Source organism: Ascaphus truei, chromosome 4 (genome assembly GCF_040206685.1).
Source record: "Ascaphus truei isolate aAscTru1 chromosome 4, aAscTru1.hap1, whole genome shotgun sequence".
NCBI lineage: Eukaryota > Metazoa > Chordata > Amphibia > Anura > Ascaphidae > Ascaphus > Ascaphus truei.
This window is the reverse complement of record NC_134486.1, coordinates 41259109-41279816: the sequence shown is the minus strand read 5'-3', so window position 1 is coordinate 41279816 and position 20708 is coordinate 41259109. Positions and strand designations below refer to the sequence as shown.

Genomic DNA, 20708 nt, shown 5'->3' with positions numbered 1-20708 from the left:
GGGGGGTGGTTTGTGTAAATCATGACTGTAGATACACTATACACACAGTTCACACAAATTACACATGATAACCCCCCATCCCCCCATCCGACCTTTTGTAGTGCAGCCAGCTGTCTCTGAAAAGGAAAGAAAAAATTAGTGCAGTTACAGTAAGTGCATATAATTGCATTGTGTACAATAAAACTACTCCATATTGGACTACTGTATGCAGTTACTACTGTACACTTTTCAGATACCCCCGCTTCAGCTAAGTTGTGTAAGTAGTGGTGCTTAGAGGGGCTAGATTGATATAAGACCAGAGATGAACAGAACCCCTATGTAGCACTCTGTTACTAAGTGAGATGATGATAGCTGTCAGAGAGGGAGGGGGAGAGAGAGAGAGGGGGATGTTCAGTGTTCAGTGTGCTCAGAGAAGAGAGCAGGGCTGCTGCAGTTAAGATTTAAACTTGCCGGTTTGTTTCTCAGCGCGAGCCCCTGCTTCTCTGCTTTGAGGTGAGTTGTCAAGTTGTCAAAAATTGCGGGCATTACTGAATGAATAATGCCCGGAATTCTGACCAATCAGAGGGCAGGGATTTCAGAAATGCCTGGAATTTGACAGCTTTAGCCTATAATATGTATTAATGCCCAGTGTTTGTGAGTTCACTGGCCCTAGTGTTCCTTGTGTGAAGTAATCACCTAGGGAATGGTGTGATGAGGGAATGAGAGTTGTAACCGTATATGTAGTGCCACAGTATTCTAAGTACTGGTTGGTGCACCAATGATCAGAAACCATGCACTAAGCTGCTGTGTATTACAGCAAAGTGTTATGATGTTGGTTGTTAATAACAATCCTAGATGGTTGTGCCCCAATCATGACCACTAACGCAAATGTTGGTAATTGTGCGTGAGTGCGGAGAACATAAATTCTATCGTGTAAACCTGGGATCTGAAGAAAGCAGATCGAAAGTTGACACTGGTACTTATGGGGTTAATATACTGATGAGAATTGAGGCACTGCTGAGACTCCTGTATGGTTAGATAAGGAGATATCAGCTAAGTAATCCACTGTATAGGATCTATGAACAGGTTTAATAATATAGGAACCTTATCCTAATGAGTGTTATACTACTCCATATAGGGTGTTAGACTGGCACTTCAGAATCTATAAAGTATGATAGTATCTGAATAGTACACTTTACCACTTTATTGCTACTAGAGTATTAGATATCCCTAAACATTATGTAGTAGTGGGATGGTAGCTAGGGTATGTCATCCCTAGTATTGTAGATAGCAGATTGCCAGTTAGATATGAATCACTCCCTCTATCTTAGCTCCCCAGACCGTCAGGTCTGTCTGGAGCATGTTACTGTGCAGCAGCTGAGCCACGCTGTCTTTCCCTGTTGGAATGAGATCAGCGTCTGTGAACGAGACGAAGCCCTCTGTGTAAGGGTGAAACGCGTTGAGGGGGAGACGCTGGTGTAGCCCTGGTGTGTGCATAATAAAGTTTATTGAAGAGACATCCGGGAGCCTTTTTTCAGACATGCGCAGTCGCGCCGAACTTCCACCATTTTTCTGTGAACAAGGGCTCTGCGCGTGCACGTGACTGTGATGCCGACGCGCGAGTTTCGCGGTTATGCTTTGTCAAGACCAGTATGCGGGGGCCATTCCCTAGGTGATTACTTCACACAAGGAACACTAGGGCCAGTGAACTCACAAACACTGGGCATTAATACATAATATATACCTCTACTCCTCTGGAGTATACTTACCCCAAGAGTCTATACAGCGCTTGGAACCTATTTAATTATTGTTTTAAACCCCATTGTTTTAACGAAGTTTTGAATAAATCATGTTTTAATACTATCATCATCTCACTTAGTAACAGAGTGCTACATAGGGGTTCTGTTCATCTCTGCAGTTTCTACTGTCAAACTACTGTATACTGGAACTACTATACTGTAAAATACTTTGTAACAAGATTGGTAGTGCTGCTCTCTCTAAAAATTTAAAATTAGTGCAGTAAAGTGCATGCTGTATATTGTAAAACAATCTGTGCCATACTTACCTGTATCATGCTGTACTTGGTGTGCCTGTACTTACAATACTACAGTACTATACTACTTTCCTGATGCTTGCCCATTACGCTCTATCACAATGGGCAACACAGTCACAATATGGTCGATATATTTATTACATCGTTCCACGGTGAGCACATCGTTCCAAAAACTCATTATGCCATTCGCCAACTCATCGGCAGCTGTACCCACCATAGACTTTGCCATTCGGTTGGCGCTGAGCCACTGCCAGTGCCTTAGTCTTGATTATACACGTAGTTGACAGGTGACAGCGGGCCTGCTAGACCTGTAGTTGACAGCTGATGAAGCTGGAAATCGCTTGGGTACATGCAAGCTTGCTGGTATCTGTACGTGAAATCCTGCTCAGGCTGCAGGTATCCAGGCGGGGGCTGATAGCAGGGGTTGCCGGTCAGCAGGTTTTCACAGACGGTCGGACCGTTATTGGAAGCCAGTGCTGGCGCTGGCACATTGCTTGCCTGGGACTGACGATTCTTAGTTGGTTTTACCATGATCTTTCGCCTTTTGAACTCTCCATGATCAAAGATACTGGAAAATTCAGGGGCAACACACCAATACCCTTCTCCTGTAACTCCGGGTGCAGGAGCAATACGAAAAAAACGTGGATCGATACATAACTTTTCCTTTATCGCACGCTTCCACCCCAGAGCAACTGGTGAAAATTTGTAAAAGTCATAATTTTCGATAAAATATTGATAAATTTGACCAACTGTGGCCATCTTATCATCTGCTGAACTAATTGCTGACCATATTAAATAAGCGTACGTTATGTTGGTCCTTTTGAACACGGACTGCAGTGGAGTACTCATCTCTGGAACTCTCTGGACAATGGAATAGAACACCAGACACTTTGCATTTAGTTTTTAATATGAAACACCTAAATAGATACAATGTTGTACAACTTCTTCAGTACCAAGGTCAATTCACAAAGGACCACTGTAGTATTTTTTAAACACCTGCAAGTCGACACATTACTGAAGCGCATGCGCATTACAACTCATGAATATCTGCCACCTGGCGGATAAGCGAAGAATTGCAACCAATTAAATCAGAAACATTCTCATTAAACAGATCAAGCGCGGGTGACGCCGGCATGGTTGCGACATGAATACGGCACGAACGCCGCACAAACGCGGCGAAGCACGTGGCATTCGGAAAAAGTCACCGGAAAATATCGGTGAAGTGTTAGAATAAAAGGGGCCGCAGCTGTATGTGAGAAACAAGATCCATTCATTAATTTGTCTAGAGATTATTATAGAAAAAGAATGTTCACAGACAGGACTTGTACAAGTACAGTAAAGTATGTACCTACCGGTATATAACGATATTTGTCCCTACCTAAAATCTTTCACTTTCTTAAGTTTACACTTAATGAATGCAAGTTAATTGAATGGGTATAAGAGATGTGGTACAAGTAACACTCCTACATGTGGGCTACAAATTACCACCCGCAATGGTTCATCTTCATAAAAGTAAAAAATGTAGGATTACGTTATATAAATCATTTATGGGCAGAGAATACATAAAATTGAATCCAATAATATAATTGATTACTTTTTTTAAACAGGCCATAATAGTTTAGTAATACAGTATCAAGTGTTCAAAGACATTATTTTATATTAACCAGAAATAAAGAAAATGTAAAAATACATTATTCCAACTGTGTAATAAAGATGCAAATTAGAACTAGCAAATTGTAAAAATGTGGGCAAATGAATGTGTTAACATTTTAATGAAAAGAGATGCATGCCAAATGCAGTTCAACTATGTGCTCCCCCCCCCCCCCCACACACCTGTTTTTTTAGATACTGTAGCTGGGTAGCATGGGCTCCCCCATGTCAATTTCAGCTCCGCAAGCTAGCAACAGTACTTCTGCATATTTAGTTCCCCATCTTTCCATGGACCAATAGAAGATTGTGACATCATCCATCATGACTTCCTTTTGGTCCAAGTGAAGATTAGGATTTAAACCCCCATTTTGTTTACCCTGGAGGAACCCTTTCAGAGATATATGCTTTTCATTAGCAATAATCAATCAATCACCAATCTAGATGCCAACACATACAGTCCACTAGGGTTTTATTTAAAAAAAAATAGTCAGTCAACTGAAGTACAGTATAGCTATAAGTTTGACAATGAAAAATCAAAGTACAGTTGTATCCAGACTCACTGCCTGTGGAGCAGTGGCTGAAAAAGCAGAAAGCCACGACTCCTAGGATAGTGCCGGCTGCGGCATTGCTATGGGGAGCTTATGCTTCCAGATATCTGCTGGTGCTAAGGTAGTCACGATCCCGTTCCCAGAGCTTGCCCCTGTGCTGGCTGAATCATTGCTATGCAGAGTCCATGCTTCCAGATATCTGCTGGTGCTAAGGTAATCATGATCCCGTTCCCAGAGCTTGCCCCTGTGCTGGCTGAATCATTGCTATGCAGAGTCCATGCTTCAGGATATCCACTGGTGCTAGGGTAGTCACGATCCTGCTCCCAGAGCTTGCCCCTGTGCTGGCTGTGGTATTGCTATGGGGAGTCTATGCTTACGGTTATCTACCAGTGTTAGGCTAGTCACGATCCTGTCCCCAGAGCTTGCCCCATTGCTGGCTGCAGCATTGCTATGGGGAGTCCAAGCTTCTGGATATCCACCAGTGCTTGGGTTGTCATGATCCCATTCCCAGAGCTTGCCCCAGTGGCGGCTACATATGTAGATTTTTTTTCCAGTTTAGAACTTTATTATTGCACTAAAAGTGCAATGAAACAGCAGGATGAAAAGACTGCTATAAAGAAATGTATAAAAACAATCAAACTTATACACTGGTCATATGTACATTATTTGCATCATAGTCATATATATGGGCCAACCCCCCTAATCAATATTCAGATGTTCAGCCTTTTCAGTAAGTTTATTCTCTCAAAACTGGATTTTCCTAAATAATTTGTCTCTTATAGTACTATGTCTCCCGCATTATCAGGCACAACTGAAATATATTTCCCATCCTGACCATGAGGAACCAGTCTCCCATCTCTAGAGCAGCCCTTTTTCTTTTATTATTCTCCCATTACAGTGTTAAACTCAAGCACATCAACACACACTACGGAAGAGGCCAGTCGAATTAGAATGGTAAAATCATAGTTAGAGTGTCAGCTCTCTAGCAACTATAAATAACTTATAATGAGCTACTATCACTACAATGATAAAGACAAATGTAGATATTTAAATATGAAATGGTGAGTGCAGGGATCATGGAGCTGAAATTAATGTGGTTCAGCTCCGGGAGCCCCTGCTTTCTATCCATGTAAATAAAGGAGTGGCTTAAAATAAAACTAAAAAGCCGAGCAGTGGGGAATACTTCTTTTTAAAACATTGATTTAGAAAGCAATGTTACAATCAAGAATTTTGGTTATAGAACAGGAATAGTTGAAAACTTGACATATAGTAATTGCATTAATAAGAAAGATCCCATATGTAGTAACCATCCAGTATGTATAAACATAGTTACCACTGGCTTGTTCTTCTACATAGCACCAAATCTCAGGTGGCAGCAAGGACACCAAACATATTCCAGGTATGAACATTTAGAGACAGGGGTTTATTTGCACAGAAAGGGAAGGAAAGTATGTCGTAAACCTGTGCTCTGGACAACAGACAAATACAAATTCCAAGACTTTAACTGGATGCCTGTTTGCAGACCATACTGTAGAAGAATGGTCTAGGAACAGCCTGGCAGCAGACTACGTTGTTGGCCAATATCGCAAGTCACTGCAGTAGCCCTGCCCCTTTTTCACACCTAATGCTGTTGAATGGTGTCTGCACAAGCTGGTGCATTGTGTGTCCCTCACTGCAACATTGCAGTGGGAGCAATAATGGCTGTTACATCTGTATAGGCTCAAGTATAGAGCTGTGCCCAAATTTGGCTCGCCCATGTTTCATTCTAAGGTTCTAAAACATTTTAAAGTTCACAAAATGTTCGCTAGAACTTTACAGTCAATATTTTTTTCAAATCTAACGTTGACATTTTCAAGCAGAATTGTTGAAATTCTCCAGAGAAGAATCTACCCCGAGAGCAAACCCTATATTTCAGGCTGTTGATAATTACTAATTTAACTGCTTGCAAACTTTGGCGGAGGGAAGAAAAGGTGAAATAAACGGCAAACTTCATGCAATTTGCTACTCAAGATTAAGAGCAGGGGGTTGGGAGTTAAGCTCACTTTGAAGGAAGGCTCAGTCTGACAGTAATAAGATTCAATCTGCTTGGAGACCAGGGCAAAGGGTAAGGTCTGAAGAAGACTGGGCATAAGAACAGGTTTTCAGACACAAGTCACTGAGGTACTGTACTAGAACATGAGGATAGGCAGTAGCTAAGTCTTTTTCAGTCGGGAACTGCTCTAGGATAGTTTGAAGGGAGTTTGTGCTTGATAATATAGGAGTCAATATACTGAAATAAAGTTTCTAAAGAAATTATCACAAGTTATCGGGAAACTGTAATAACAACAACAACAACCAAATTTGTGTAACCTGTTGCAAATTATTCTTGCTGCTAAATATTTGCAATCTGATAAAAAGTATATCTGTTAACACTAAGGGACATATTTTGTTAGAATTCACAATTCCTTAAAATACAGAACTACTGTACCACTATACTGACTAGGAGATCACTCATCCTCCCAAGTAGGAAGATTGTCTTGAAGACGGCATAGTGTGAGGTGAAGAAGTACAGTATAAAGAATGTAAACAGCACGGTTTACTGACCTGTATGCTGTAAACTGTAAATGGAAACAGTTCTCCCAGAATAAGTGGTTCGGGAAACTTCATTTCTGTCTTGTAAAGCTTATTATTTACATAGATAGAATATTGTGTGACAACACCATTTGGGTTTGAAGGCGATGTCCAGATGACACGTACAGCTGTACTGTTGATGACAAAAACCTCTGGAGGGAAGATGCCCTCAGGCTCTAGAAATAATGGAAGAAACTGAATAAACTCCAGCTGTCTGTGTGAAAGACCTTGTTTAACCAAATGCAGATTAGTATTTAGGTTTAGTAAAAGGGTTACTGTTCATCAGCGTTGCTCTGATAAAGCTATCACAGTCTGCAGTCCACTCTAAATTGGCTTATTTTACTCTCAGTTTGAATTCATGAGAGTTGCTGGTAAAATGTTTTATATTACCAACATGGTGTTAATCTGCTATGATGTGTGACCAGTGGGATATAGTAAGAATGATCTACCCTTCTGCATTAGCTGCAAATTAACAAGTACATGCAGCATTGATATTATTACATTCTGTTTTGTGATCAAAAGTAGATTCTTAAAGTTACGTGCATAGATAATTTTACTTCCATAATGCTAGAAGCTTTATTGTCATTGACCTAAAGAACATTTTCTAATGTATGTCATTCTCTAAATTACATCAAGCAATTGTGTGGTATTATCATTAGGTAAATGATCCTGAATGTTGATTATCTTAGATAATAATGCAATCTAATATATAAGAAAAAAACCTTAATGTTTAAATGACACAGTTATTCAGGAATGTCAAAAATAACTATGTAAACCTCTTTGTGCTCTGGTCATATATTCCTTTTTATAAACAAAAAAGGTGCTAACCTTTGGCATGACAGAGGAAATGAAATCCTTACTTAAAGAGCTTTTTTAATGACCTGGAACACTTGCCAAGGAGGTAATGATATTATAATGTTTATAATGAGTTTTTATAAAGTCAGAAGATTAGATGGAACATTCCACATGCATTCAAATTCACAGGCTGCTTTCTAATTCTCCCTCTCAAACGCACTGGAAAGGGCTCACGGTGGGGACATCTTTCTCAGTGGCTGAACTTGCATCAGAGATTCTAACAAGTCTGTAATGGCTCCCAGTCTGCCTGTCATGTTGATAGCACACTGCCTCACAGAACAAATCTTTACAAAAAATGTTAATTGTTTCTGAATTTGACCATTTATTGACTGTGAAGTTTGGTTCAAAGCACACTAGCACTGAGCAGTCTTATACATAGGAGAATTAGTTCAAGTAGGGCTAATATTCACTTTTTCAGCTTTATGTTTTTGTCTCTGTGGGCCTTTTATCGATTCACCATCTAATGGCAATGAGCACGTAAGAGTTGTAGCATCTTAGACTGTTATATATATATATATATATATATTTATATGTATATATAAAAACAGTCTAAGATGCTACAATATATATATATATATATATATATATATATATATATATATATAGAAAAGAGAGGAAAAAAGAAGCGCAAGCTCCATAGCGTGATATCGTAGAGATAATTTAATCAAAATAGAAAAATTATTTAATACATCATTTTGGACTTTACCATGAGTGCTGTCTCTTTTCTTGCTGCGTGTCCTGGATCTCCTGGTCTGCCTGGTAAGGAACTCTGTTACCTATCCAATACCTATGGGATAAGCACCTATCTTTTATCTTTATGTGAGTGCCATCTGTCCTTGTTTACTATTTATTTCTCATTATGAGATGAGCACCTAACTCTATATCTTTTTTTGTGACATCCTTGCCCGTTTGGAGTGTCACTTATACTCTCATTTTTTTGTGGCTATCCTCTGTTATTCTTTTAACCAAGTGATTGTTTATGATGGAAGATTTTGCAGACATTACTGGAGTTTTTTCTACCATTTCAGACAGTGTCAGTTACAGTGAAGCTGACATTGCCAAGATTAGATTTACTGAGACCTTTGAGGCTGCCTTAGGCTCTGATAAAGCGTCAGATATCTACAATGACCTTATCAAACTAAAAAAACGAGAGGTGGATTTCTACATGCATGGGGTGACTTTGTCAATTATCATAGGGAGAAGCTTATCCCTAGGGGTTTTCACATAAAAAAACAACCAACGATTGGACGGACAGACACCGATTTCTGCAGAAAGTGGATAGGGATTCTTAATAAATGTTCCTATGATCTAATGATTCTGGTAATCGAACAGTCCAGCAAGTAGATTACACGCATCAAGAGAGAGATACAAGTGATCACTGACAGACACAGTGAGACACTAGTCTCTGATACTTCCACAGACTGGACTAACAAAATTCAAACTACCATTGACCTGCATCGTGACAGTCTCACGAAGTCCAAACGTGAAAAACTTAAGCAGGTCACTAGTGATTACCAAGACAAGCGGCTATACAGGTGGCTCCTTGGACTACATGAACCCGCCACAGGGCTCGGAGGGCAGAGAAGAGCCTACTCCTTTCCCAATAAGACCCCAGGGACAGGTGTCGGCTATAATACGAGTGATACAGATTTCTCTGATGCCCCAGAAGGTGCAGATTTGGATCCATTTTTTGGGGTGGGGGCACAGTGAGCTCGCACAAGCCGCCCATCCCAGACTCTGACGTAGGAGAGCGGTCAGGAGAGGTGCTGGGAAGAGAAAGATACTTGGAAAGAGAAGCCAAGAGGGGGAGAGGACGCCCCAGGAGGAAGTGATTTACAATTTGTCTTCTTATTCCCTTACTTCTGCAGAGTTCAGTATACTCGATAAAAGGCTGTCTTTTGTTCGAACTACCTCACAAGACTCCTTTCGTTGGGAAGTGGATATGTTTAGACTTGATGTCAGCTAAGATTAAAAGATTTCTTTTCCAGAGCAGAGGTAGCAGAAACTGATAATAACCAGATGAACATTGCTGATAACAAATTCAAAGCCAAAAGTACTTTTGATCTCATTGTGGTTAATCATAGTATTACCACCTTCATGGGACTCCTAGGTAATGACACTCGGAAGTACATCAGGAATCACAAAAGGAGTTTTTCAAACCTCTCAGTGGAAGAGAAGCAAGCCATCAAATCCTTGAAAGCCAATGATAAAATCATCATCAAACCGGCTGGTAAGGGTGGGGGGATCGTCGTGATGGATTATAATAATTATAGGGCGGAGATTGAGAGACAATTGTTGGATACTAATTTTTATAAAAAACTACCAAGAGATCCTACAATGGTCTATAAAAATGAAATAGACTCCATCATTCGTCTTGGAGTAAATAACTCTTGGATTTCTGAGGAAACAAGTGCTTTTTTGTCTCAAGACCACCCTTTAGTACCAGTGATCTATGTACTTCCCAAAGTACATAAGTCTATCATCAATCCGTCAGGCAGACCGATCATCGCAGCAATGGGATCACTTTGTCACCCACTCTCCCAATACGTGGATTTCCTGCTGCAGCCAATGGTTATTAAGATGACATCGTTTGTTAAGGACACCACGACCTTTATTAATAAACTAGGCATGATTTCTTTTGACATTACAAATATGTTCCTGGTTACGTTGGATGTCTCCAGTCTCTATACCAATATCCCACATGGGGAGGGACTGGGGGCAATCCGGGAACATTTCTCTAACCTAGATGGATATGACGGCCCCCCTATCGAGTTCGTCCTCCTTTTGATCAACGTAATTTTGCATAAAAACTTTTTCCGATTTGAGCGTGACTTTTTCCTCCAACAAACAGGAACAGCAATGGGTTTCAATGTGGCTCCCGCCTAAGCCAATTTATTTATGGACAATTATGAACAGTTAAACCTACTTAATGATGCCCCCTTTGCCAGCAAGATTGTCCACTACACTCGCTACATCGATGACATTTTCTTGATCTGGGGTGGGCAGGAGGATGAGCTCTTGCAGTTAATTTCACACTTGAACATGATACCGTCCACGATACGGTTTACTGTCAATTACAGTATGGATCGTATTCCTTTCCTTGATACAGTGGTTTATAAGAAAAATGGGCTACTAGCTACTGAGATTTTTCAGAAACCAACAGACAAAAATACACTGTTGTGTGCAATGAGTCACCACCCAGAGTCACTTAAACGTGGCCTTCCCTATTCACAGATGCTTAGGGTCAAACGCATTACTAGTGACCCTAGGCTGGTTGAGGAAGCTTTGTGGAAAATGGCTCAGAGGTTTCTGCATAGGGAATACTCTAGATCAGAAGTCAATGTGGCCCTAACCAAAGTAAAGGCAGTTGACAGGAGGTCCCTACTCTCACCATCTAATGTAAAAATCGAAAAGGCGTGCATGAATATCAGTAGCATTTATACTACTTCTTCTAATCAGATCAAACGTAGTATCAGAAGGAATTGGAATATTTTGGCTAATGACCCCAAAATTGGGAATATCTGTCGGACGCCACCGAGGATGTGTTATCACCGGGGCAGGAACCTGAGGGATTCGCTTGTACAAGCCGATCCATCGGCTAAATATGCAAATACTACAACATGGCTCCAGAGGAAACCCGGTGTCTATTAATGTCACGGGTGTATTAATTGTGGCTTCTTACAGACTGGCCAATCATTTGCTCATCCCCATAGTGGTAAATCAATTGGTATCAAGACTGCCATTAGCTGTGAGTCACGATTCATTGTTATTTTATTAAATGTCCTTGCGGGCTTTATTATATAGGCAAAACGAGCCGTATGTTCAAGGAACGCATGGCCGTCCATAGGTCAACCATCAGAAAGGCACTATTGGATCAAAACACAGAGGATGATCTCAAACTCCACCCGGTGGCGAGACATTTTAAGCAACATCGACATAGTCTTTCGTCACTCAAATATATGCCGATTCTGCAAGCCAATACGTCTGCCCGTGGTGGGGATCGCAATAGGCTGCTGCTGCAAGTGGAGGCAAAAACCATCTACGATTTGAAGACCATGGCACCATATGGCTTGAATGAGGACTTCAGACTGGGATGCTTTATCTAACTTGTTTTGCATTTCTACCTAATCCTCTGCTCTCCCCCATGCTCTGGCTCTACCTGATGCCATTTGCATCTGATATCTCTCTGTGTCTCACTGTTTTATGTATATCATTTCTCTGTCTGCATCTTTTGTCATTTTCCCCACCCTTCCTGCCCTTGCTGTTCCTGTTGTGTTTTTCTTTGTCTTCAATACCCCTGTATGTGGCTTGCTACCCTCTCCCTTCCCTCCCTTCCCACACTCCTTGCATCCCGTTATGTTTTCACTGTTGAGGTGCACTTTGTTTGGTGATTCACATTATTAGAGCTCATTTTTTGCTGCCGGTGATTTGTCCACGCCACCTTCAGTCTGGGCGGAGCTGCTGGGGACTACCCGGAGCCATGCCAGGCTCTTAGGCTGCAGCGCGGCTACATTGACAGCGCGACACATGCGCAATGGGTCTTTGTTTACTTGGGTGGTTTCCATGACTACAGGAAATGCTCCTGGTCTGTCGACGGCAGTGGGAGTCAGGAAGCAAATATGACATCATCCTCCCATCCAGACATAATTGCAGACAGCTGTGCTGGATGGGTGGGGTAGGCTTTCAGCCTATCACACATGGTGGATAGTTTGGGTGTGGGTATATATTGGTGGTTTTGGTCACATTGGTTATGAGCACTCCCTTGAGAAAAGTCCTGTTGTTAGGACCAAAACGTCGGTTGATTGTGCCTTTTAATACATCATTTTGGATTTTACCATGAGTGCTGTCTCTTTTCTTGCTGCGTGGTCCTGGATCTCCTGGTCTGCCTGGTAAGGAACTCTGTTACCTATCCAATACCTATGGGATAAGCACCTATTTTTTATCTTTATGTGAGTGCCATCTGTCCTTGTTTACTATATATATACACACATACATAAATATATATATATAAAAGAGAGAAAAAAAGAAGCGCAAGCTCCATACCGTGATACCGTAAAGATAATTTAATCAAAATAAAAAAATAATTTAAAAATAATAATAAAAAAGGTCTTTTGAACATGTACTCACAAGAGATCAGATAAAAATCAGCATATATGAGATAAATCTCAATCGTGGGGTACGTCACTGCCTTGGTGTGCAACAGTCTGTCAACGTGCAGGTGATTAGTCCCAGTATTATGAGCAGGCAAGTTGTTGAAAGTCTCACAGTACAGGAGGAGGGAGGAATGAGGCATGGAGACGAGGGACTGGGGGAACCACACTGACCCAGCTGTGCTGGTATAACGCGCAGATCAGGCTCCCTCACCAGTCACCATACCGCAGATGAACACACGGATGAAAGTCCCTGCTTCCTCAAATGGTTAACAGCCTCCGTATAGCGCTGTATACCTCCTGTAGAAATTTGTGCCAGCAGTCAGTTCTTTGGAGAAAACAACATGCACGGACCGGACTGGAAGTGACTTCATCAGAAATTCACCATCTAATGGCAATGAGCACTTAAGAGTTTTAGCATCTTAGACTGTTTCATATATATAAAATAAAAAAAAAATAGACGATACCATTCTGTGGCTAACAAAATGCTTTTATTTGTGCGAGCTTTCGAGATACACTGATCTCTTCTTCCGGCAGTGTTACAATGAATAAAGCAAGCAAAGGGTATACATAAAAACAGTGTCTTTTGAAATGTAATCTGTGCTCGTCCCTCCTCCGTGTACTCAGAAAGATTAAGGAACCATCTGATCAGCATCTGTTACAGCACACACGGGGGAGGGACGAGCACAAATAAAATAAATTCCAAGAGACACTGTTTTTATGTATACCCTTTGCTTGCTTTATTCATTGTAACACCGCCGGAAGAAGAGATCAGTGTATCTAGAAAGTTCGCACAAATAAAATAATTTCGTTAGCCACAGAACGGTATCGTCTATTTATTTTTGATTATTGAAGCTCGGCTAACACGGTACAGATACCTCTACATGTGTGAATATAATATAATGTATATATATATATATATATATAGCAATCAAGACAGATGGCACTCCAAGCAAATAAGTCAATGCTTGACTTGCATGCTTCATAGGATAAGTATAGGTAGCAACTGCTATCACCAAAGCGACAGCAAAGAAACAGCACTCAAAGTTCAGTCAAAGCAAACAGTGATGCAGGTTACCCTGAGGAAGGTCCTTATAGGACCGAAACGTTGGTTGTCTACACAAGTGCTGATGTTTTCTGTCAATACACTGTTTGCTTTGGCTGAACTTTGAGTGCTGTTTCTTTGGGGAGTGGGAGAGGGGATATATATTAATATATATATATATGGATATATATATGGATATACATACATATATACACACACACACACACACTTTAAAACAGAAGGCTGACTGATTTCAATCAGTCTATGTAGCTTTGAGATTTGGGGAAATGCTGCAGATGTTAGTACTAACCTCCATCCAGAGTAGTCACTTGTACCAAGCCACTGTCTATACTATGAGCCCCATTGAAAACTTGAATATATAGTTGATATCTTGTGTTTGGATACAAGTCGGCAACCGTGATGCAGTTCACATCTGCTTGAAATGTGAGGGACGTGTTAGATTTGAATGATTTTAATACCAGAGTATAATGTTCAACCTCTCCCTGCAAATCTTGCAAACCTTGAAAAAGAGAACAGGGAAAATATTAATATTTCTGGGGAAGAAAAAAAAAAAAAACAAGAACATTGTATTTATAATACATTTTTATTTCTTTACTTGTTCTCATGATGGCCCAGTGAATAGAAAACGATTGTACAATTTAGAGCCATTCTCAAAATAAGTCAGAGTTAACTTCTAACTCAATTTCCATAAGTAGCTCAAGTACTCTGCTTTACAAGATAAACAAAAAACAGAAATCAATTATTAATTTATGCTAACCAAAAACAAACTACATTTTGAAGCAAAAGTGTAACAGGGGGCAGGTCTAAACATGGAGTTTTCATCTTTTTGTGAAAAAATGAAAAATGCCTGTTTATTTAGAAAATTCACGTTAACAATTGTTAACATTAGTTTGAAAGATATTGTGCCACCCTGATAGTCTAGGGACAGGAGAACTGTTTAATTTCTGCTCATCTGCTCAAATGCTAGTACAGTATTTCAGAGATTTCTTTAGAATTATACTCTTGCAATACACGTTACTTAAATTTACATGTGGATAAAGCTATTTTTGTAGTCATTAATTCTTATTAGTAACTTTTGTGGTTTCCTAATGATTGTTTTCCTTAAAACCAAGTTGAATTAATTCATCGTTAATATACTCTTTGTACTTCATAATTGCATGGGGAACATCTGCATGAAATCTTTGTGTAACACTGCAGAATGTATAATTACATAATAAAAACAGAAACAATTTTACTTACTGGGTTTTGACCATTCAACTTCTATTGCAGTATGGTTAATAGCGAACGCAGTAACATCACTTCCTCTTAGTGGAACTCCAGCCATTGTTGTGGCAGTCACATCCTTACTAGGTGTATATCCCATCACATTATGTACGATCAGTCTGTATTCATAGGATGTGTACCTTCAAAAATGGAAAAAGAATAAACCTTTTATGTATACATAGTACCATTACAAAACCTGGTACAAACACATTGTACCATTACATTTATTTGTACATACACCGAATCTGGGATAAAAATGGTGGTAGCATTGATACAAACGCATTTAAAAACCTTTTCAAAATAATGGACATACTCTGGTAATTAATCATCAAAGTTAGACCTTTGACCAACCAGGAAGTGGGCAGGCCAATATCATTACTACTTACAGAGAGCCTGCCTATGGCATCACCTACCTGCCCTAATAATGTGGCTTCAGAGATCACTCCCAATTACTGTACTCTGCATTGTCTTCTGGACATGGATTTGCCCCCTCCCTCCCCCAAACTACTGACAATTAATGAACAAAATTAAAAATCCTCCATAGGATAAGGCGTGGTAACCAAATGGGTATTTTGACAGAATTTGGCATGGCCGACTGCTTTGCCGCATATAGAATAAGCCCTAAATTGTTAAAATAATGTGGGTGTAAAATTGGTGCTGAATCTAAATATGACATTGCTCCCCATAGGATTCTATGGAAATGCTGGCACAGAATTTCACAATACAGTATATCACATTGCACACAAGTGGAAACATCTGTTTATTACCCATTTTGTTTTTTATTAAGTTGCAATACTACTGTATATTACTTGCAATTTAATAACCCCATTTGCTGGTAATTTTATTCTTCCCCAGGCAATATTTATCAAATTCTCCCTATTATTAAACTGAAAAAATAGATTTATCACAGCAACAAATAAAAAAACACACCAAAAGCATTTACTTTAATATACAATGGTGCTATTTTTGCCCAGTTTTACACCCAGGAGACCTCAATACATAAACCTCTGTGTCTTCCTGCAATGCAGGTTTGACGGTACAGATGTAGCAAAAATGTATGATTTTCGCACTTAGCCCAGCTACGGGGCCATGACTATGAATTGCCCTGGTGCCCCAGGATTATCGCTGCAGGGGATCGGATCCGGAACCATGGAGTCCCACCGCACGACTGCGGCAGAATTATCTCCAGTGCTGAGGCTAGCTTAATTAGATTTGTTTACATTAGAAAAGAGATATCTAAGAGGAGATAATTATTCTTCATTAATATTGGATTTGCTTCACTCCCCACTCATGTTTCCTGATTATCCAACATTTTCGACTGTCCAACATGGTCTCGGACCTGTTTAGGTTGGATAACCGAGACTCTACTATATATACAAATATATTCAGGGTCAAAACAAAGAGCTTTAAAAAAAATATTCATACCAAGGGCAGGACAAATTACACAGGGTCATCACTGAAGGTTGGAGGTTTCGCCAGAAACAAAGGAAAGGGTTCTTTAAAGTAAGGGCAGTTAAAGTGTCATTACCCATCGAAAGCAAAGAAGGGTTGGTCCTTTCTTCCATGTAGTAATAAAGGAGGGAGAGGGGTAGGTGGTATAATAACTTTTATTGGACCAACGTGTAGTTGAAATGTTACAAGCTTTCGCCCCTCTCAGGGTCCTTCATTAAGTATGGTAGAAATAGAGAAACAGAATACATACACGGATATACCAAATAAGTAAACATGGTGAAGGATGTTAACCAGGGGAGAAATCTGCCAATATTTGGAGTTAGGAAGGAATTAAATTTTCCCCTTATGAGACATTGGATAATGTTTCACTGGTTTTTTTTTGCTTGCCTTTCTCTGTATCAAAATACTGTAAATATAAATATAAGATAAGTATCTCTCATTTAAATTTAGCATAGGTTGAACTTGATGGGCATACATCAAGTCTTTTTTCAACCTCATCTACTATGTAACTATTCCGCTTCGTATGTCTTATGATTTACCACCATTCAATGAAAGAGTTCCAATGTCTTATCATCTGATACATTTTGGGAGCCATTTATCAAAGTCTCCTGCAAAACAGATACAGGGTCTCCCTAGCAACAGATGACGATGTGTGGGTAGGTTCCCCCTAAGATTAGCTCCCAATGGGCCCTTAGCTTCTGGGGGGGAGGTCCTCCTTCCTGACTCGCCCACGAACTGTCATTGGATAGGGATGGAGTCGAAGTTTGGCACGGACTGAATGGGTCCGCCCCTGGGTTATGGGGGGCGTTTTCTTCCTTTGCAATACCGATCCTGGTAGCCAGGTAAGCGGGAGAGGGCCGTGCGCGCCTCTGCTTCCTGTGATCGGGCGAGATAGTGGGCGTGTCTCGGAGTTGATGCCCCTCCCCTGTGTCATTTGGGGGGCTGGTAGGGGCGGACCAGGGCATGCTAGACATCATCACGCAGCCTGGAATGTACCCACATCATGAATTTTGGTGCGAAACGGGAGATCCAAATGCTGTATATAAGGAAGTTGTGTCATCCAATTGCATACTCCTTGATAAAGTGTATTTTGTACATGAAACGCGTAGGAGGGTGGCTACCTCCTCCTTTTTTACTATGGATCAATAAAGCAATATTTTTACATAACACTTTGGGACCCACTCCATTGGCTGTGCGCAGGTTCTCCCTTTTCTCCAGTGCAAAACAGAGACAAAAAATTGCATCAAATGCATCAGGAAAAAAAACATTTGAAACCATTAAGCTATTCTTTTTTGATAACTTTAGTGCAGCATTGTTCCAACAATTTTGAAGCTGGGAGACCTTGATAAACGAGCACTTTTGTATGGATAAGAAAATGTACAGATACATGCACGCAGTCTAATTGCAAACATAACAGCAATTGCTGGAAACAGGGATACATACATACTAATATACATTAGTATAACAAGCTTTAAGGAATATAGTACAGTTACTGAAAAAACAGACGCAACTATAATCAGAAGGAATTGTGAATTGCATGTTAGTAAGTTACTAAAGCTTAGTAGAGATAAATGAACCAGAAACAAGACTTAGTGAATATAATTGTGCTTGTAGGGAAACATCTCAATTAGGGGCCTATGCAGAGAGCTGCGAGAAGCCCAATCTCGCCAGTTTTTAGCCAAATATGCCTATAGCAATTTAGTAAATGGTGAGAAACTGGCGAGATGAGTATAAAGCGCCAGTTTTTTTTTTTTTTTTTAAAAACTCGCCGCGCGGGTGGCGAGAAGCAATATCTTGGCAGTTTTAAAAAGGGCCGTATGCAGGAAGCCCCGATCACCATCTCGCCGCTGATCGCACCATTAAAATGGAGAGATGTTCTCCAAATAGCTCCGCCAACAAAAGTTGGCAAAAAGCTGGAGCTGAGCGGCGAGAGGGGCCATAAAAAAAAAAATCATCCCTTTTCCTGCCTCGGATTGATGCCGGGGGGCTCCAGAGCTCTTACCCAGGAATATCAGCACCGAAGGCCCCCGGCATGCATCCGAGGCAGGAAAAATGCATGTACAGCCCACTTCATTACCTTAGCGGGTAACCGCTAAGGCAATGAAGGGGTTAACCCACCGTGCCAGCTTTATTGTGGGTAGCGGGTGTGGGTGAAGGGGGTATTTAGCCCTTGGTGTGAGTTTAGGGCTTGCGGGGGGGTTGCGGGTGCAGTTAATACTGCTACGGTTATGAAGGGGTTAACCCCTCCCGCAACCAAGCCTTAAAAAACCACTGTTGGGGCTAATACCCCCTTCACCCACCCCCACTACGAAAAATAATCACACACAGCAGCCCCACACTAAATAAATGTAAAAGAATAAATAAATATATATATATATATATATATATATATATATATAAAACAACAACACCTATAACCCCTAACATACACATATATGCACATCAATGATACTGTAGACCGGCGGGGGCCCTCGGGTGTTACCCGCAGGCCTGCAGTACCAATTATGTGCCACCCCCAAATTAATGAATAAACACATACATACTTTTAAAGAAATAACCCCCCCCCTAACACATAGAAGTATAGTTATGCCCACAATTACTATTATCCACAAAGGGATAATAGTGAATGTGCCCATTTTAAATACATTAACAGCAATAAATACATTAAATACATATACAGGTAAACCCTGTTATAACGCGACCCGTTATAACGCGAATCGGTTATAACGCGGTTTTCACGTGGCTCCCGGTTTTTTTTTTGCACACTGCACACACTGCACACTCTCACTGCACACACTGCACACTGCACACACTGCACTCACTGCACACACTGCACTCACTGCACACACTGCACTCACTGCACACACTGCACACACTCTCACTGCCCACACTCTCACTGCCCACACTCTCACTGCCCACACTCTCACTGCCCACACTCTCAATGCCCACACTCTCACTGCCCACACTCTCACTGCCCACACTCTCACTGCCCACACTCTCACTGCCCACACTCTCACTGCCCACACTCTCACTGCCCACACTCTCACTGCACACACTGCACACACTCCCAGCACTCACTGCACACTCCCAGCATTCACTCTACACTGCACACACACACTACACTGCACGCACACACTCCCACTGCACGCACACACTCCCACTGCACGAACACACTCCCACTGCACGAACACACTCCCACTGCACACAGTCCCACTCCCACTGCACACAGTCCCACTCCCACTGCACACAGTCCCACTCCCACTGCACGCACACACTCCCACTGCACGCACACACTCCCACTGCACGCACACACTTCCACTGCACACAGTCCCACTCCCACTGCACACAGTCCCACTCCCAATGCACAATCCCCCACTGCACACACTCCCACTGCACACACTCCCACTGCACACACTGCCACTGCACACACTCCCACTGCACACTGCACACACCAGACACTCCCAGCACTCACTGCACACACACTCACTGCACACACTGCTCACAGCTCTCACAACACTCAGCTCTCACAATACACTCACATGTCAGCAGCCCACCCCTCCCCTCACATGTCAGCAGCCCACCCCCCTCCTCAAATGTCAGCAGCCCCCCCCTCACATGTCAGCAGCCCACCCCCCTCACATGTTAGCAGCCCACCCCCCTCACATGTCAGCAGCCCACCCCCCCTCACATGTCAGCAGCCCACCCCCCCTCACATGTCAGCAGCCCACCCCCACCAGCCCGTTTTTCACACACACACCCCCACCAGCCCGTTTTTCACACACACACACACACACACACACACACACACACACACACACACACACACACACACACACACACACACACACACACACACACACACACACACAGACACACACACACACACACACACACACACACACACACACACACACACAACCTTAGATCAGCTCAGCACATACTCTCTCCGGAAGAAAAAAAACACACGGCTGCCGGGGGCTGAGAGAGGGAGGGAGGGGGCTGGGAGGGGGCTGGGAGGGAGAGGGAGGGGAGAGGGAGGGGGCTGGGAGGGAGGAGGGATGAATCACAGCCATTTTTATAAA

General features: G+C 41.7%; 1 protein-coding gene across 6 annotated transcripts in view; it reads right to left on the bottom strand.

The window, feature by feature from the left end:
* The window catches only part of USH2A (usherin), a 942943-nt gene that overhangs the window by 257515 nt on the left and 664720 nt on the right, over positions 1 to 20708 (bottom strand). For all 6 annotated transcript variants that reach the window (XM_075595608.1, XM_075595610.1, XM_075595609.1 and 3 more), the window contains 3 exons: positions 15151 to 15314; positions 14201 to 14410; positions 6814 to 7016 (listed from right to left, as the gene is read on the bottom strand). In XM_075595608.1, the coding sequence (XP_075451723.1) occupies positions 6814 to 7016; positions 14201 to 14410; positions 15151 to 15314 (577 nt within the window). The remainder of the gene's footprint in view (positions 1 to 6813; positions 7017 to 14200; positions 14411 to 15150; positions 15315 to 20708) is intronic.